Genomic DNA, 15,239 nt, shown 5'->3' with positions numbered 1-15,239 from the left:
CTTGGGAAATGAAGCTGGGCAAGCAGAAGAAGCAGCAGTGGGTGACCATTTTGGAGATAGTGACCATAATAGTTAGATTTAATAAAATATAATTATGGAAAAGGATAACGATAGAACAGGAGTTAAAGTTCTAAATTGGGGGAAGGCAAATTTTACAAAGCTGGGAGGTGATCTAGTGGAAGTGGACTGGATACAGCTACTAGAAGGGAAATCAGTGACAGGCCAGTGGGAAGTATTCAAAAGCGAGATTCTACAGGCATAGTGTAGACATGCCCCCACAAATAAAAAGGGCGGTACTGCCAAACCTAGAGCCTCCTGGTTATCTAGAAGGTTGGTGGGCGTTTGGAATTCGCTGCCTGGTTTGTTGGTGGAGGCAGGAACCCTCAACTCATTTAAAAGACACCTGGATCTGCACCTAAAGCCCTGTAACATGCAAGGCTTCCAACCAGGTGCTGGAAAGTGGATTAAAATGGGCAGCTAGATTTTTAAATTTTTAAAAATTTTTGGCCAATGAAGGCACAATGGGCTGAATGGCCTCTTTCTGCGCTGTATCGTTTCTATGGTTCTACATGATAACTTGAAGCTAGCAGGCAATTTTTCAAACAAAAACTTGCCATATACTGATTTAAAAAGCCTTTATCTGTATCCACAATTAATCAGGACATGCTTCTGGCACCAGCAACCAAAAATGCATTTAGACCTGGCCGCCAGCGGCAAAGGCAAACCGATGTTGGCAATTACACTTCTCGATAAAAGAGCTTAGCAGATACATGGCAGATAGAACATCATATCACCCATAAAATACCGAACTCCTGGAGATAAGCAGAAGCTGTGTTGGCAGTGCCAAAGGTGTGGGTGAGGACAGACAAGACAGAATTGAAAGGGTATGAATGATTAATCGGCAATGATATCTGTCTACTTCTAGCATACTGTAAAAACAAATTATTACAGAGAATGTGCTTTTTGAAGAAAATGCTAAACTTTCATGGCCAGGGTTTTTCCTATGGCAGGCGGGCTGGGCGGGAGCGGGCGCGGAGCTGATCGCCGCCCACGATCGGCTGTGCGCCGCCATTTTACACGGGTGGGCCAATTAAGGCCTGCCCAGCGTAATGCGCGGTTGGTAGCATTCAGCGCTACCTGTGCAGGCAGGGGGGAGGAGGGAGATTCGGGGCCTTTGCTCTTTCGTGCAGAGCTGCCTCAGGGAGGGTGCATGGACAATAAAAAACTTCAATAACTAATGTAACAATTTATTCAAACAGGCCCTCTCATGTGACTGTGACTGTGTTACATGAGTTGGGACATGTTTGGAAAAGTGGGGAAATTAATTTAATTGTTTTATAAAAGCTTCGGGAAACCTCATCCCACCATGGGTGAGGTTTCCTGAAAAACGCGAAGGCCGCTTGGGCTTTTCGCCTGCCCCCCCGCCAACCTTAAGGTTGCTCGGGCGGCTTGCTTAAGGACTTTAATTAATTTCTTAATGGTCTTGATAGGCCCTTAACATTTCAGCGGGCACACAGCCAACTCCAGCGCGCACCCGCCAAACGAACTATCGCGATGTTGCGCGATGACGTCGGGTTGCATGTCTGACGTCATCCCACATCATTTACACGTCAGCGTGTCAGGCCCACCTCCTGCACATCGACTGGAAGATTCTGCCCCATAAGACGAACAAACAAGGAGAGCTCTCACCTTTTTGTTATTTTCCTGTTCAGCATCTTCGATTACCTACAAACAAAAAACAGGAACTGGTTTTCACTTAATCCCCTACCAATGAACACTTAAACATTCATAATAGATTTGGAATACCTTTAACTCATTATTAATTCATGCTCACAGCTCTGCTGGTTATTTTGCAGAGAAATTGTAACTGCGAGCAGTTTGTATGTTATGCAGATCACAGGTAAAAATATCAAATAAAAGAAAACAATTTGCTGAGAGGAATAGAAAGTTGGAAAACCCTTGTTCCTATTCAATTTTAATTCTAAATGTCGTTTATATTGACAGTAAATTTTATCACAAAACAAAAACAGAATTACCTGGAAAAACTCAGCAGGTCTGGCAGTATCGGCGGAGAAGAAAAGAGTTGACGTTTCAAGTCCTCATGACCCTTCAACAGAACTAAGTGAATCCAAGGAAGGGGTGAAATACCCCTTCTTGGATTCATCGAGTTCTGTTGAAGGGTCATGAGGACTCGAAACGTCAACTCTTTTCTTCTCCGCCGATGCTGCCAGACCTGCTGAGTTTTTCCAGGTAATTCTGTTTTTGTTTTGGATTTCCAGCATCCGCAGTTTTTTGTTTTTATCTCTGTAGTAAATTTTATCACCCTGGTTGCATGACTAAAATTTAAATCTTTCGTCCAAACGAAACACCCTGTACTGTGAGTTTTTACTCATAATGTTAATCATGTCTTCCCTTGTGATTATTCCTTTTTATTGAGTTGTATTCTGCTTTTTGCTCATTATATTGATATTTTACTTTTTAAATATTGATTACTCTGATGGGTAGAAAACATCACTGTATTAATACTATCTCTTATGGTTCTATTGGAAATCATTGCTAACTCTCTTCAGGGTCAAAATTTATCTACGCACATTTTTTTAAGCAAACTGGTTAATATATGTATATCTTCAAACTTCTATGGGCACCATTGTGACAAAGGGTGGTATTTTATGCCCCCCTGTTTGGAGTTGGGAGAGATTTAATCTGGCAGGATGGTGGCGTGTTTTACCCCATGATATCAACCCCCTCCCTTCCCCCAATCAGTTACCTCTGTCCTGGGTTGCTCCGCAATCCTGTGCTTCTGGTGGGTGTATTTCCCACAGTAGCCACTGCGTCCTTGGTGGCGCTGCTGGGCAAAAGAGCTGCCAGCCTCTGATTGGCCGGCAGCACACATCAGGTGGGACTTCCCACTCCCAGGCTCCTGATCCTATGGAGGGCCCCGCTGATGGCCTGTTAATTGCCCAAATGGCTCATGGTTCAGCAGGCCTTCCCCAAAGAAGGTAACACAGGTCTCTTGCCAGCTCTTCAGCCAGCCGCCAAGACCCCCGCCGCCTCCATAAAATTTCCCCAAAAATGTGCCCATGATTGACAAGGTTCTGATGTATGCTGGCCAATTTTTGTTTCTGGGGAGGTGGGGGGGCTGGTTTGAAACTGTTTCTGGCAACTTTCTGTTGGCTGTGTTTGCATTTCCCTATCCTATCTGCGCGCTTCCAAGTGTATACTTCCCAAGGTTGCTTAAATCCATTACTATAATGAATAGTAGTGGCATTGAAAGCCCCCCAGTCCTATAAACTGCATTCAAATGCACCAAGGGGTAACTGTGCATGAAATAAATAAGACATACCTGCGGTTAGGAGCAGCTGATATTGGTGAAAGGGTTTGGAACTGAAGGAATATTCAAGAGTGACTCTGATCACTCTTAAAACCCTTTCATTTTGCCTAGCACCAATTGTGCTGGATTTACCTCTGAAGGCCACAGCAAGCCACTCACTCACTCACAGCGAGAGGTTCTGAGTACCAAGAATAAAAGAAAGACTGGCATTTATAAAATACCCTTCATGAGTTCAAAGTGCTTTCCAGCCACAAAGTCATATCTTTGACATGCAACCACTGTTGTGATGTAGGAAACGCAGAACCAATTTGCCCCCAGCAAGCTCTCAGAAACAGCAATTAAATGAACAGCCAGGTAATCTGTTATGGTTATTGCTTTCTACCAAGCTAAGCTAATACCGTTATGCAACAACATTAAACATCACTGGGCGGGAATTGAAACAAAATTATATCAGATGCAGTACATCCAACAAGCTCAGGTAAATATCATAATAGCAAAGAGCTCATTTTCTCTTGTAACTTACAGATTAACAATTTGCATGAAATTACCTTGAGCACCATGTTATAGTAATTGTTAAGAGGGTGAACAACTGTGTTCAGGTACCAAATGGAGACATTTTTTGCAAACGTTTTAAATAATCCACGACCAGAGGAAATTAAACCTGTATGTGTTTAATCGCACTAACAACAGCAAAAAACAGACATTAAACTTTCATATTTAGAAGTAAGATACCAACCTTCTTCACACTGTTGATATGCACCTCTTTCTCTTGAATAATGTCATCTGCAGAAAGCTGACTATTGAATTTCAGCTCAGGATGAGCTTCCTCGTTTTGGTCAACTACACATGAAACAAACACCATTATTGGCCAAATCAAACAAAGTGTGACGTCACTGTAAGACTAGTAAAGCTGAAAGTAATTTTAATTTATAACACACCACATCCAAAAAAAAAAACTAAGGTGCTGTACACCACACTACAGATTCCAAATTGTTTATGGCATACCAAAATCTGTGTTATCCCCACTGCTCTTAAACAGTGGCCTTGACTGTCTTGGTAAACATCTTTCCACTTCAGAAATAAACAATTGCAGACCACTTTGCCTGCTTATTATCTACTCAATGACCAAAGGCCTTAAATTTAGGGCAAGATTTTTCGAATGGTGGGGTTTCCCATCCCACCGCCCAAAGAGCTGGCGGGAATACCGACTGTTCCGCAGCCACTTAATGCTCGGCAGGGTGTCCAATCCCTCTGAGGAGGCAGTTCCGCCTTTGAGAGCTGCTGGCTGATCCAATTGGCTGGCAACTCTGCAGTTCCAACAGCGCCAGGTTCAATCAGTGGTCACTGCTAGGACTGCAGCCAATCCAAAGATGGGGAGATTTTTTTTATTCATTCATGGGGTGGGGGCGTCGCTGGCTAGGCCAGCATTTATTGCCCAACCCTAATTGGCCTCGAGAACCAAGTGGCTTGCTGGACCATTTAAGAGTCAAGCACATTGCTGTGGGTCTGGAGTCACACGTAGGCCAGACCAGATAAGGAGAGCAGATTTCCTTCCCTAAAGGGATGGGTTCTTTTTTTAACTACAATGGTTGCATTGTCACCATTAGATTTTTTTTTTTACTGAATTCAAATTTCACCATCTGTTGTGGTGGGATTCGAACCTGGATCCCCAGAGCATTACCCTGGGTCTCTGGATTACTAGTCTAGTGACAATACCACTACACCATTGCCTCCCAAGGAAGCCAGAATGAGGGTAAGTCCAGGGTATCAGTGAGGGGAGTGGGATGGGTGAGGGAGCCTGGTTGGAGAGATGAGACGGCGGAGGCGGTGGGGGGGGGGGGGGGGGGAAGAATGGGGTGCCTCTGATGGGCACAAGAGACAAAAGAGGTCCTCCTCACCACTTTGCCCAACACCAGCTCACCTGGGCTAACTACCTGGCATAGGCCTTCCCCTGCTGCGGGTAAAATAGTGGCGGGAGCAGGATGAGGCACTTATGTGGCCAATAGGCCTAAGGGCAGGCTGGCTGCCTGACACCTCCAATCTAGCCCTATAAAATGGCAGACAGGTCAGGCATGGGCTGGTAGGTGGTGGCTAGGCTACATCCTGCATTGTACAAGCACCTGCCTTCAAACCCATTGTTAGGGGACTGTAAAATTACACCCTTAGTAAAATCAGGAATGGGGCAAATGGGTTCACTAGAAGGAAGAGAAGGGGGACTATATTTTCCTGTTTTAAAAAATAAGAGAAACACCCTTTTTCTTCATAATTTTCAACCAGTGAGCAAGCCCCAGGGACGCATGGCTTTGAAGCATCTCATTCCTGAGAACTGAATCCTGCTGGCGGGACCGAAGAAAATTCTGGCTGATCAATATGCTAGTAATGATGGTGGTTTAATGCTTCCACAGAAGCTACTTTGCCCTCAAAACACAAAACTTATCTTTTTCCAGATGCCGTGCGTGCAAAGCTTGGACAGAGTTGCAGACCAAAGAGGGAGGAAAGCCAACCTTCACCCGAGGTCAAGAAGGGACTGATCTTTGCCAGGATGGAGAGCCGCAAGCCCAGCTTTAGCGAGCAGAGGACAGCCAATTCGAAAAAGGAGGCAACTGGCACAGCATTTTGACACATTCAAAACTGGGAAGGAGCAATTACTTGGAAGAACTGGCAGTCGATCTGGAAGAGGCTGCTCCATTCCAAAAAAAGCACATAGGCAAGGCATTAGGATTGCTGTAAAGGGTTGGCAGCTGAAATCCTCAAAGCAGCACTAAGAACAGTTAGTTAGCACTCCCTGTTTATTTTAAACCGTTCCTTCTGTTCCTTTCTGCATTGTTATTTAAGTTGTCAAAGGACTGTATGGCCCTGGACAATTTATTTTCCACTGACAGTACCTCACCTATTTTATTTTAATATATTGATAAACTTGATAGGCCTTTCTATTGAGTAATGAAGGCCAGCATAATAATGCTGACTGAAAAATAAGCCAGATGGCAGTCTGTGTGGAGAGACTAGTGTCGGCATGGAGCCCACTTTGAGGTTGTCGAGGCAGTGAAGGGCATTAAAGGCGCTCTTTCTTTGACACATTCTTTACTTTGTCAATATAGACTTACAACAACAGATATATTAGCTACCTGATTTTAGGGTGTGTTATAAAATAACTGCCGAACAGCACAACGTTTTGTGACTTAAAGCACCCAAAAAAAAGATGAAGTGCGGTTGCTCTGTCAAAAATCGCTGCACTGGTAGGCAATCAATTCAGTAATGTACAACTGTATGAACAAGCATGCAATTTTTATTAGTCTGTTAAAAGACTTGGATAACAGAATGTTTTGAAAAGAACACGCTGTCATAAAAAGTTGAGCGTATGATTATTTCTTATCCCGGCACCCTCTAACATGCAGAGGATTAAACTTTCCAGCAGTTCAAGACTGACACACTGTGGTTAATTTAGTGCAGTATCACTGAAAGGTACTTGAGATTTTAAAGGGGTTGGTAGTTCACTCTTTTTTTAAAAAAACACTTATTGTCGTTATCATTGTGATCAACATGAAAATAGTGCATTCCATTTAATTTGTAATTGAAGAACAATTATGAATAAACAAGTTTGCCAATTTGACTTGTAGGTCCAATTATATTTTGTACATGTTTTGCACACATTCTGTAGTTTTGGCACACCAACATCTTTAAATAGTGATTTCAGAAAGGTTGGATAATTTTAATCCCTTATATACATATTACAGTCTTGAGTGCATGTATATAGGCAAGTCAGCCTAAATCCTCATTCAGATCGACCACTACAATGCAGAAACTCATACGACAGTAAAATGGTGCAGTTAGATTAATCAATTAGATTAAGTCAGAGTGTTTACAGAGAAAACAAGTCCGAGAGAGAGTTTAGAGGTTTGAAAAAATTAAGCACATACTAAAACGTCAAATAGATATCAAAATTAGGTCCAGTTTTAGTTCTTAATGTTAAGTTTAAGTTCTTAACATTACTTGATTATGTGTGGCCATTTCTGTGAAGATTTCATTCTCTCTGAAAAGACTGGTAACATGCTTTCTCCGTAGTCACTGAAATAACTTGCGTGAATTTCAGACTTGCTAAGCCCGAGACAGTTAAGTGCTTCATAATGTGTCACCTTCAAAAAGTTTGCTAAGCACTTCTAAGACTATTAGAAGATAGGAACAAATCAGTTTTTACTAGGCCCAGTTATTTATCCACAGCTACTTATCTTACCAGAATTCGGAGATAGGTCAGCTAGAAATGTAGGACAAGAAAAAATTACAACCATTCAAACTAACTGTTCTCATGGACAATAATTATTTTTAAAAAATAATAAATGCCAACTTTCCGAAACGCAGTTACCATTTTCCGTTTCTTCCTCATTTTCATCTTCCAACATACTAGCTGGACTGGATGCTTCTCCACCTTCCATCAGCCTTTTAAAAGTTTCAAGTTGTTCTAAAATCAAAATTGATTTGTAAGACGTTAGGTTAATGGTTAACTGATGAAATTCATCTTTCACTGAACCTTTTTGAAGTTTACATTACAGTGGCCGCTCGTGCGCTGTTGCACAAACAGCGGTGGTTGGGCCTTAGATGAGATGTCCTCGCATGGGTTTCACTTTGCAGCATCTTTCAAAGAAGTTGTTTTGTCTCTAAGTTTAATTCACAACAACCTCCTGCACTGCTAGTCCACTTTACTAACTGTAAAAGGGTTGGTTGGTCAACTCTTGTGAAATTTGTTGAAATGCCTCTGCAGCAAATGATGCCTTTTCATATGCTTCAGCTAGATCACTCAATTGAAAGTAGAGCAGATTAAGAGCAGGAAAACAAAAGCTATACAAATAGAAAATTTTAATTTTCCTAAAATAAAGTGACATTAAAACGCCAAGTAAGTGTTAAAACTGGATCACAATTTTAGAGTTTGATCGTCCAGGCAGTTTAAGTGTCGCATAACAAGATACATTTGCCTGTTTTTGTGTGTGATGTATGCAACTTTGCCCTTTCCCATTCCACAGGTATTCAGTTCCCAGCTTGTGTTACTGTCCAAATACAGTGAAGTATGATGCTGCAACAACAGGTCTATTAAGCCAATAAGTCGCTAGCACCCTCTCTACAAAGAGCAACGTTCAAAATGGTAACAAGAATACAATTTTAAAATTAATGATCTTTTTAATATTTAAAAGAAGTAGTGTAAAGGTGTTTGGCATAGCAAGGGTTAATGTGGGACTGGAGAACAGTACTGCCCACAGTGTGATGTAGAGAGAGAGTCACACAATAGTGGACTAAGCACAGTAGGTCGCCTAACAGAAACCAGCATAAAGATGGTACCTTGGAGCTGTATATAGTTATGAGTTGTTAATAAACCACTTAACCTTCAACCACACAAGCCTTCAGGCTGCTCAGTGAGACACCAAACAAACCCATTAAACACGAAAGATATTATGGCCAGGATTTTTCCTATGGCGGGCGGGCTGGGTGTGGAACCGATCGCCGCCCGCGATTAGATGCGCGCTGCCATTTTACGTGGGTGGGCCAATTAAGGCCCGCCGAGCGTAATGCGCGACCAGTAGCGCTCAGCGTTATCTGTGCGGCGGGGGAAGGAGGGAGAGTCGGGGTCTGTGCTCTTTCGCGCATGCGCACAAAAGAACACCTCAATCTCCCTGAGGTACGGAGCTGATTGAATGTATAATAAAGTCATGACAGAATCCAATTAAAAATTTATTCAAACATGTCCCCTCATGTGACTGTGTCACATGAGTTGAGACATGTTTGTAAAGGTGTGAAAAATTATTTATTTATTTCATAAAATCTTCAGGGAATCTCATCCCACCCGTGGATGAGGTTTCCTGAAAAATGTGAAGGCAGCTTGGACTTTTTGTCTGCCCCCCAACCTGAAGGTTGACGGGCAGCATTGTTAAGGGCTTTAATTAATTTCTTAACAGCCTGAATAAGCCCTTAACACTTTGGCGGGCGCACAGCCAACTCCAGCACGCACCTGCTGAATGAAATACCGTGATGGCACGCGGTGATGTCGGGACGCACGCCCGACGTCATCGCACATCATTTTACGTCTCAGCGGGTATCGCCCACCCCCCGCACTCTTAATGAAAGATTCTGCCCGTTATGTCTTTTAGTAAATATCTGGATCACAATAAGACTGAGCAAAAGCCAATTCTCAACAATCTGGCGAGGTGGGGGGTAAAATTCCTCCAGTCAATAATTTCAATGAAGAGTCTGGTGTGGGTTAAAAGTTTGATGTCTTTTTGTTTTAAATTGAAACCATTTTTTTGTAACCAAAATATCAGTGGAAGGAATTCCATTCTTAGTGCTCCTCCCAGACATGTTGATACTTAAACGTCGCTCACAGGCTCGAGGCTGTTACGTAGGCCGGAATTTTCCAGCCCCTCACGCCAGGTGGGATCTTCTGGTTCCGCCGATGTGAACGGGGATTTCAATGGCTCGCCGGCCCCACTGTGGGGGCAGGGAGGGAGGTGGGGCTGGAGGCAGGGCGGGGGTGGGGCCAGGGGCAGGGGGTGGGGCCAGGGGTGGGAGGGGGGGATGGGCAGCGCTGGAAAATTCCAGCTGTAGTTCTGGAGAATCTTTAACACCAATGCACAAATCCTGCTGGGTAAGCACGTTCTGTAGGGAGTATTTCTATAAGATACTAATTAATTCGCTGAGATTTAATACTTCAGATTTTGTTCATCACTGTTTGGTTTCCTCCAGCAGATTGGGAGCTCTTCTGTTTTAAAGAACTGAAAGCTGCTTGTATTCACCAATACAAACATCTATTCTACACTGCGTTTACTCAATCATCTAATTGGCGTTTTTCAGATCTTAGTTTTCCAAACTTACTTGACTCTACTTCAGGTTTTAATCGTTTATTTTTGATGAGTATTTTTCTTTTCAGGTCATTCGGGGACGGCAGAGGTCGGCCAGCTTCAAGCTGTAAAGCAATAAAAGGACTTGCATTTATATAGTGCCTTTCATAGCTGCAGGGCATCCCAAAGAACTTTATAGACAATTAAGTGCTTTTGAAGTGTAGTCACTGGTGTAATGCAGGAAACGCAGCAGCCAATTTGTGCACAGCAAACTCCCACAAACACCAACATGATAATGACCAGATCGTCTGTTTATTTTGTGGTGTTGGTTGTGGGATAGATATTTGTCAGGACATCAGGGAGAGACTCCCCTGCTCACCTTTGAAAACCTGGGAGGGCAGGCGGTGCCCTTGGTTTCACTTCTCTTCTGAAAGGTAGCACCACCGACACTGCGGCACTCCTTCAGTACTGCACCGGGGTGTTAGCCTTGATTTTTGTGCTTAAGTCCTGGAGTGGGACTTGAATCTGGAATCGCTTGACTCAGAGGTGAGAGGATTACCCACTGAGCCTCAGTAGACAGGCTGAATAGGTTTGCGTATGTCCACTTCAGTATTTTGTAATAGGTTTTAATTTGAATTGCTTTTAAAAAATATATGTACATAAAAATAGCAATCATACTACATGGAGCTCCTGGGGTTGCTTCAGTAAAAGCTCTCCAAATATTTCCTCACAGTATTTGGCCATCTTGTACTGCTGGGGTTTACTGTAAAACAGGAATAATTTGGCATAGTTGTATCTCCTGGTCCACAGAACTTTACAGCATTAATATAATTGCTGAGAACTATTTATTAAACTTTATATGAGACCTTACCTGCAATGATTTTCAAATGAAAGGATAACAGGGTAATCAGATGTCACAAATGCTGTTTCTTTGATAGCCTGAATTACATCCTGAAACCAGAATGGCAGCATCAATAGAATTTGAAATAAGGTTAATACAATCACTGACTTTTCACAAGCGACAGTGACTAAAGCTTCGAGGTTTTCTTTCAGCATAAAGAGGAATAAATACAATTCGACTGTGTTTATTCCCCGGTCATCAATTGTCAATCCTGCAATAATTGCATTGCAACCGTCAATCCTTTGGGGCGGATGTCAGCCAACAACAACTGCAAAATTTACACAGATCCATCAGCATTATTGGCTGCCAGCACATCTTAAAAGGAACCTCAGGACAAAATAATCCACCCCACACTGGCCACAGCACGTAAAAAAATAAAGACAAGAGGCAGGGGTGTGAATGACTTCTTACCTTGGCATTGCCTTCCAAACCTGCGACCTCTAAACCCTAGAGAAGAGCAAGGGCAGCAGGCACATGGGAACACCACGCAGTGCAAATTCCCCTTTAGGCCACACAACATTCCTGCCCTGGAAGTACATCGCTGTTCCTTCAACTGGGTCAAACGCCAGGATTCGAGTGGCTAAATTATTGAGGAGATTTTACGTAAACTAGGGTTGGATTTGCTAGGAATTAGAAGGTTAAGTAAGGAGTCATTTGATCGAAGTTTATTACATCTAGCGGAAAAGACAGGGTGGACTGAGAGAAACTATTTCTGCTAGTTGGGCAGTAAAGTTCCACAAGGTCAAAAAGCTAGGACTCCCTTATGCAAAAGGCAACTGATGTTAGATCAATTGTTAATTTTCAAACTGAGATCGATACCAAAGGTATCAAGGAATATGGAATGTAGGGAGGCACATGGAGATAGGTTGCAGCTCAGCCACGATCTCACTGAATGGCAGAACAGGCTTGAGGGACTAAATGGCCTGCTCCTGATCCCATAACTCTTTTTAAAATTTATTTGTTCACAGGATATGAACGTCACTGGCTAGACCAGCACTTATTGCCCATCCCTAATTGCCCCTGAGAAGGTGGCGGTGAAACAGCTTCTTGAACTGCTGCAGTCCATCTGTTGTAGGAACACCCATCGTGCTGTTAAGGAAGGAGTTCCAGGATTTTGATCCAGACAGTGAAGGAACAGCGATATAGTTCCGAGTCAGGATGGTGTGTGGCTTGGAGGGAGACTTGCTGGTGGTGGTGTTCCCTTGCATGTGCTACCCTTGTCCTTCTTGGTGGTAGAGGTCACGGGTTTGGAAGGTACTGCCGAAGGAGACTTGATAAGTTCCTGCAGTGCACCTTGTAGATGGTACATACTGCTGGCACTGCACCGGTGGTGGAGGGAATGTACATTGAAGGGTGTAGATGGGGTGCTAATCAAGTGGGCTGCTTTGTCCTGGATGGTGTCATTATTCATGAGTATTGCTGGAGCTGCACTCCTGCTCCTGACTTGTGTCTTGTAGATGGTGGACAGGCTTTGGGGAGTCAGGTGGAGAGTTACTCTCCGCAGATTCCCAGCCTCTGACCTGCTCTTGTAGCCACAGTATTTATATGGTTGGTCCAGTTCAGTTTCTGGTCCATGGTAACCTCTAGTTTGTTGATAGTGGCGGATTCAGGGATGATAATGCCAATGAAATGTCAAGGGGAGGTGGTTAAGATTCTCTCTTGTTGGAGATGGTTATTTCCTGACATTTGTGTGGAGTGAATGTTACTTGCCATTTATCAGCCCAAGCCAGAATGTTGTTCACACCTTTCTGCATATGGACATGGACTGCTTCAGTATCTGAGGAATTGCAAATGGTGCTGAACATTGTGCAATCATCAGCGAACGTCCCCACTCCTGACCTTACGATGGAGGGAAGGTCATTGATGAAGCAGCTGAAGATGATTGGGCCGAGGACACTACTCTGAGGAAGCCGTGCAGCGATATCCCAGGGCTGAGATGATTGACAATCATCTTTCTTTGTGCTATGACTCCAACTAGCAGAGAGTTTTCCCCTAATTCCCATTGATTGCAGTTTTGCTTGGGCTCCTTGATGTCACACTCAGTCAAATGCTGCCTTGATGTCAAGGGCAGTCACTCTCATCTCACCTTGAGTTTAGCTCTTCTGTTGATACTTGGACCAAGGCTGTAATAAGGTCAGGAGCCAAGTGGCCCTGTCAGAATGGTTATTCCTGAGTAGGTGCTGCTTGATAGCACTGTCGATGACCCCTTCCATCACTTTGCTGATGATAGAGAGTAGACTGATGGGGCAGTAACTGGCTGGGTTGAATTTGTCTGCTTCTTGTGGACAGGACACACGAGCAATTTTCCACATGCCAGATTGATGCCAGTGTTGTAGCTGTACTGGAACAGTTAGGCCAGAGATGTGGCTAGTTCTGGAGCACAAGTCTTCAGTACTATTGCTGGAATGTTGTCAGGGCCCATAGCCTTTGCAATATCTAGCACCTTCAGCCGTTTCTTGATATCACGTGGTGTGAATGGAATGGCTAAAGAATTTGTGGTGCTGGGGACCTCAGGAGGAGGCCAAGATGAAACAGTCATCCCGCATTTCTGGCTGAAGATCGTTGCAACTGCTTCAGCCTTATCTTTTACACTAATGAGCTGGGCTCCACCATCATTGAGGATGGGGATATTTGTACAGCCTCCTCCTCCAGTGTGTTGTTTAATTGTCCACCACCATTCACGACTGGATGTGGCAGGACTGCAGAGCTTAGATCTGATCCACTGGTTTTGGGATCATTTAGCTCTGTCTATTGCATGCTGCTTCCACTGTTTGACATGTAACTAGTCTTGTGTTGGAGCTTCACCAGGCTGACACCTCATTTTCAGGTATGCCTGGTGCTGCTCCTGGAAAGCCCTGCTGCACTCTTCTTTGAACCAGGGTTGATCCCCTAGCTTGATGGTAATGTTAGAGTGAGGGGTATGCAGGGCCATGGGGTTATAGATTGTGGCTGTGTACAATTCTGCTGCTACCGATGGCCCACAGCACCTGATGGATGCCCAGTTATGCTTTGCCACATATATTTGAAATCTATCCAATCTAGTATAGTGATAATGCCACATAGCACAATGGAGGGTATCCTCAATCTGAAGGTGGGACTTCATCTCCAAAAGGACTGTGCGGTGATCACTCCTACCAATACTGTCATGGGCAGATGCATCTGTGACAGATAGATTGGTGACAACAAGGTAAAATAGGTTTTCCCTCTTGTTGGTTCCTACTCCACCTGCTACAGGCAGTCTAGCAGCTATGTCCTTATGCAGTGATGGTTCTACTGAGCTACTCTCAGCAGTGGACATTGGAGTCCCCCACCCAGAGTACACTCTGTGTCCTTGTCACTGTCAGTGCTTCTTCAAATTGTTGTTCGACATGCAGGAGTACTGATTCCGCAGCTGAGAGGGGTGGGGTGGCAGGTGGTAATCAGCAAGAGGGTTCCTTGTCCATGTTTGACCTGATGGGGTCCAAAATCAATGTTGAGAACTCCCATGGCAACTCCCTCCCAACTGTATACCACCACCGGTGGGACAGGACATACTCAAGGATGGCGATGGTGGTGTCTGGGACATTGTCAGGTATGGATGACTATGCAAGGCTGTTGCTTGACTAGTCTGTGGGACAGCTCTCCCAATTTTGGCACTAGCCCCCAGGAGTGAGTAATGAGGGCTTTGCAGGATCGACAAGGCTGAGTTTGCAGTTCCTGGTACCTGGGCTGCTCCATCCAGTTTCATTCCCTTTAGACTTTGCAGCGGTTTGATAAAGCTGAGTGGCTCGCTAGGCCATTCCTGAGGGCACCTAGGAGTCAACCACACTCTGCAGTCACATCTCTGCCAGATCAGGTAAGATGGCAGATGTCCTTCCCTAAAGGACTTTAATCCTAAAGGGCGTTTGTCAACCAGATCATTTTTTTATGGCCACTGTTACCAAGACTAGTTTTAATTCCAGATTTTAATAATTGAATTTGAATTCCACCAGTTGCCATGGTGGGATTTAAACCCATGTTCAGAGTATTAGCCTGGGCCTCTGGATTACTAATCCAGTAGCATTACCACTACGCCACCAGCTTCTCCTCCCTCTCTAATAGCACCGACACCAGATGGACTGTGGTAGTTTATATAAGGCAGCTCACCATCACCTCCTCAAACACAAGGAGAGATGGGCAATAAATGCTCCAGAGCGACCCACATTCC

At 44.0% G+C, this 15,239-nt stretch overlaps 1 protein-coding gene across 9 annotated transcripts in view; it reads right to left on the bottom strand.

The window, feature by feature from the left end:
* LOC121292423 (1-phosphatidylinositol 4,5-bisphosphate phosphodiesterase beta-4) overlaps positions 1-15,239 on the bottom strand; it is a 451,886-nt gene that overhangs the window by 139,506 nt on the left and 297,141 nt on the right. For 8 of the 9 annotated variants that reach the window (XM_041214297.1, XM_041214305.1, XM_041214363.1 and 5 more), the window contains 7 exons: positions 11,024-11,103; positions 10,831-10,915; positions 10,187-10,277; positions 7,692-7,787; positions 7,563-7,583; positions 4,068-4,171; positions 1,690-1,725 (listed from right to left, as the gene is read on the bottom strand). In XM_041214297.1, coding sequence (XP_041070231.1) covers positions 1,690-1,725; positions 4,068-4,171; positions 7,563-7,583; positions 7,692-7,787; positions 10,187-10,277; positions 10,831-10,915; positions 11,024-11,103 — 513 coding nt within the window. The remainder of the gene's footprint in view (positions 1-1,689; positions 1,726-4,067; positions 4,172-7,562; positions 7,584-7,691; positions 7,788-10,186; positions 10,278-10,830; positions 10,916-11,023; positions 11,104-15,239) is intronic. The other variant, XM_041214373.1, reaches the window with a different exon arrangement.

This window comes from Carcharodon carcharias, chromosome 2 (genome assembly GCF_017639515.1).
Source record: "Carcharodon carcharias isolate sCarCar2 chromosome 2, sCarCar2.pri, whole genome shotgun sequence".
Taxonomy (NCBI): Eukaryota; Metazoa; Chordata; class Chondrichthyes; order Lamniformes; family Lamnidae; genus Carcharodon; species Carcharodon carcharias.
This window is presented reverse-complemented; position numbering and strand designations above follow the sequence as displayed.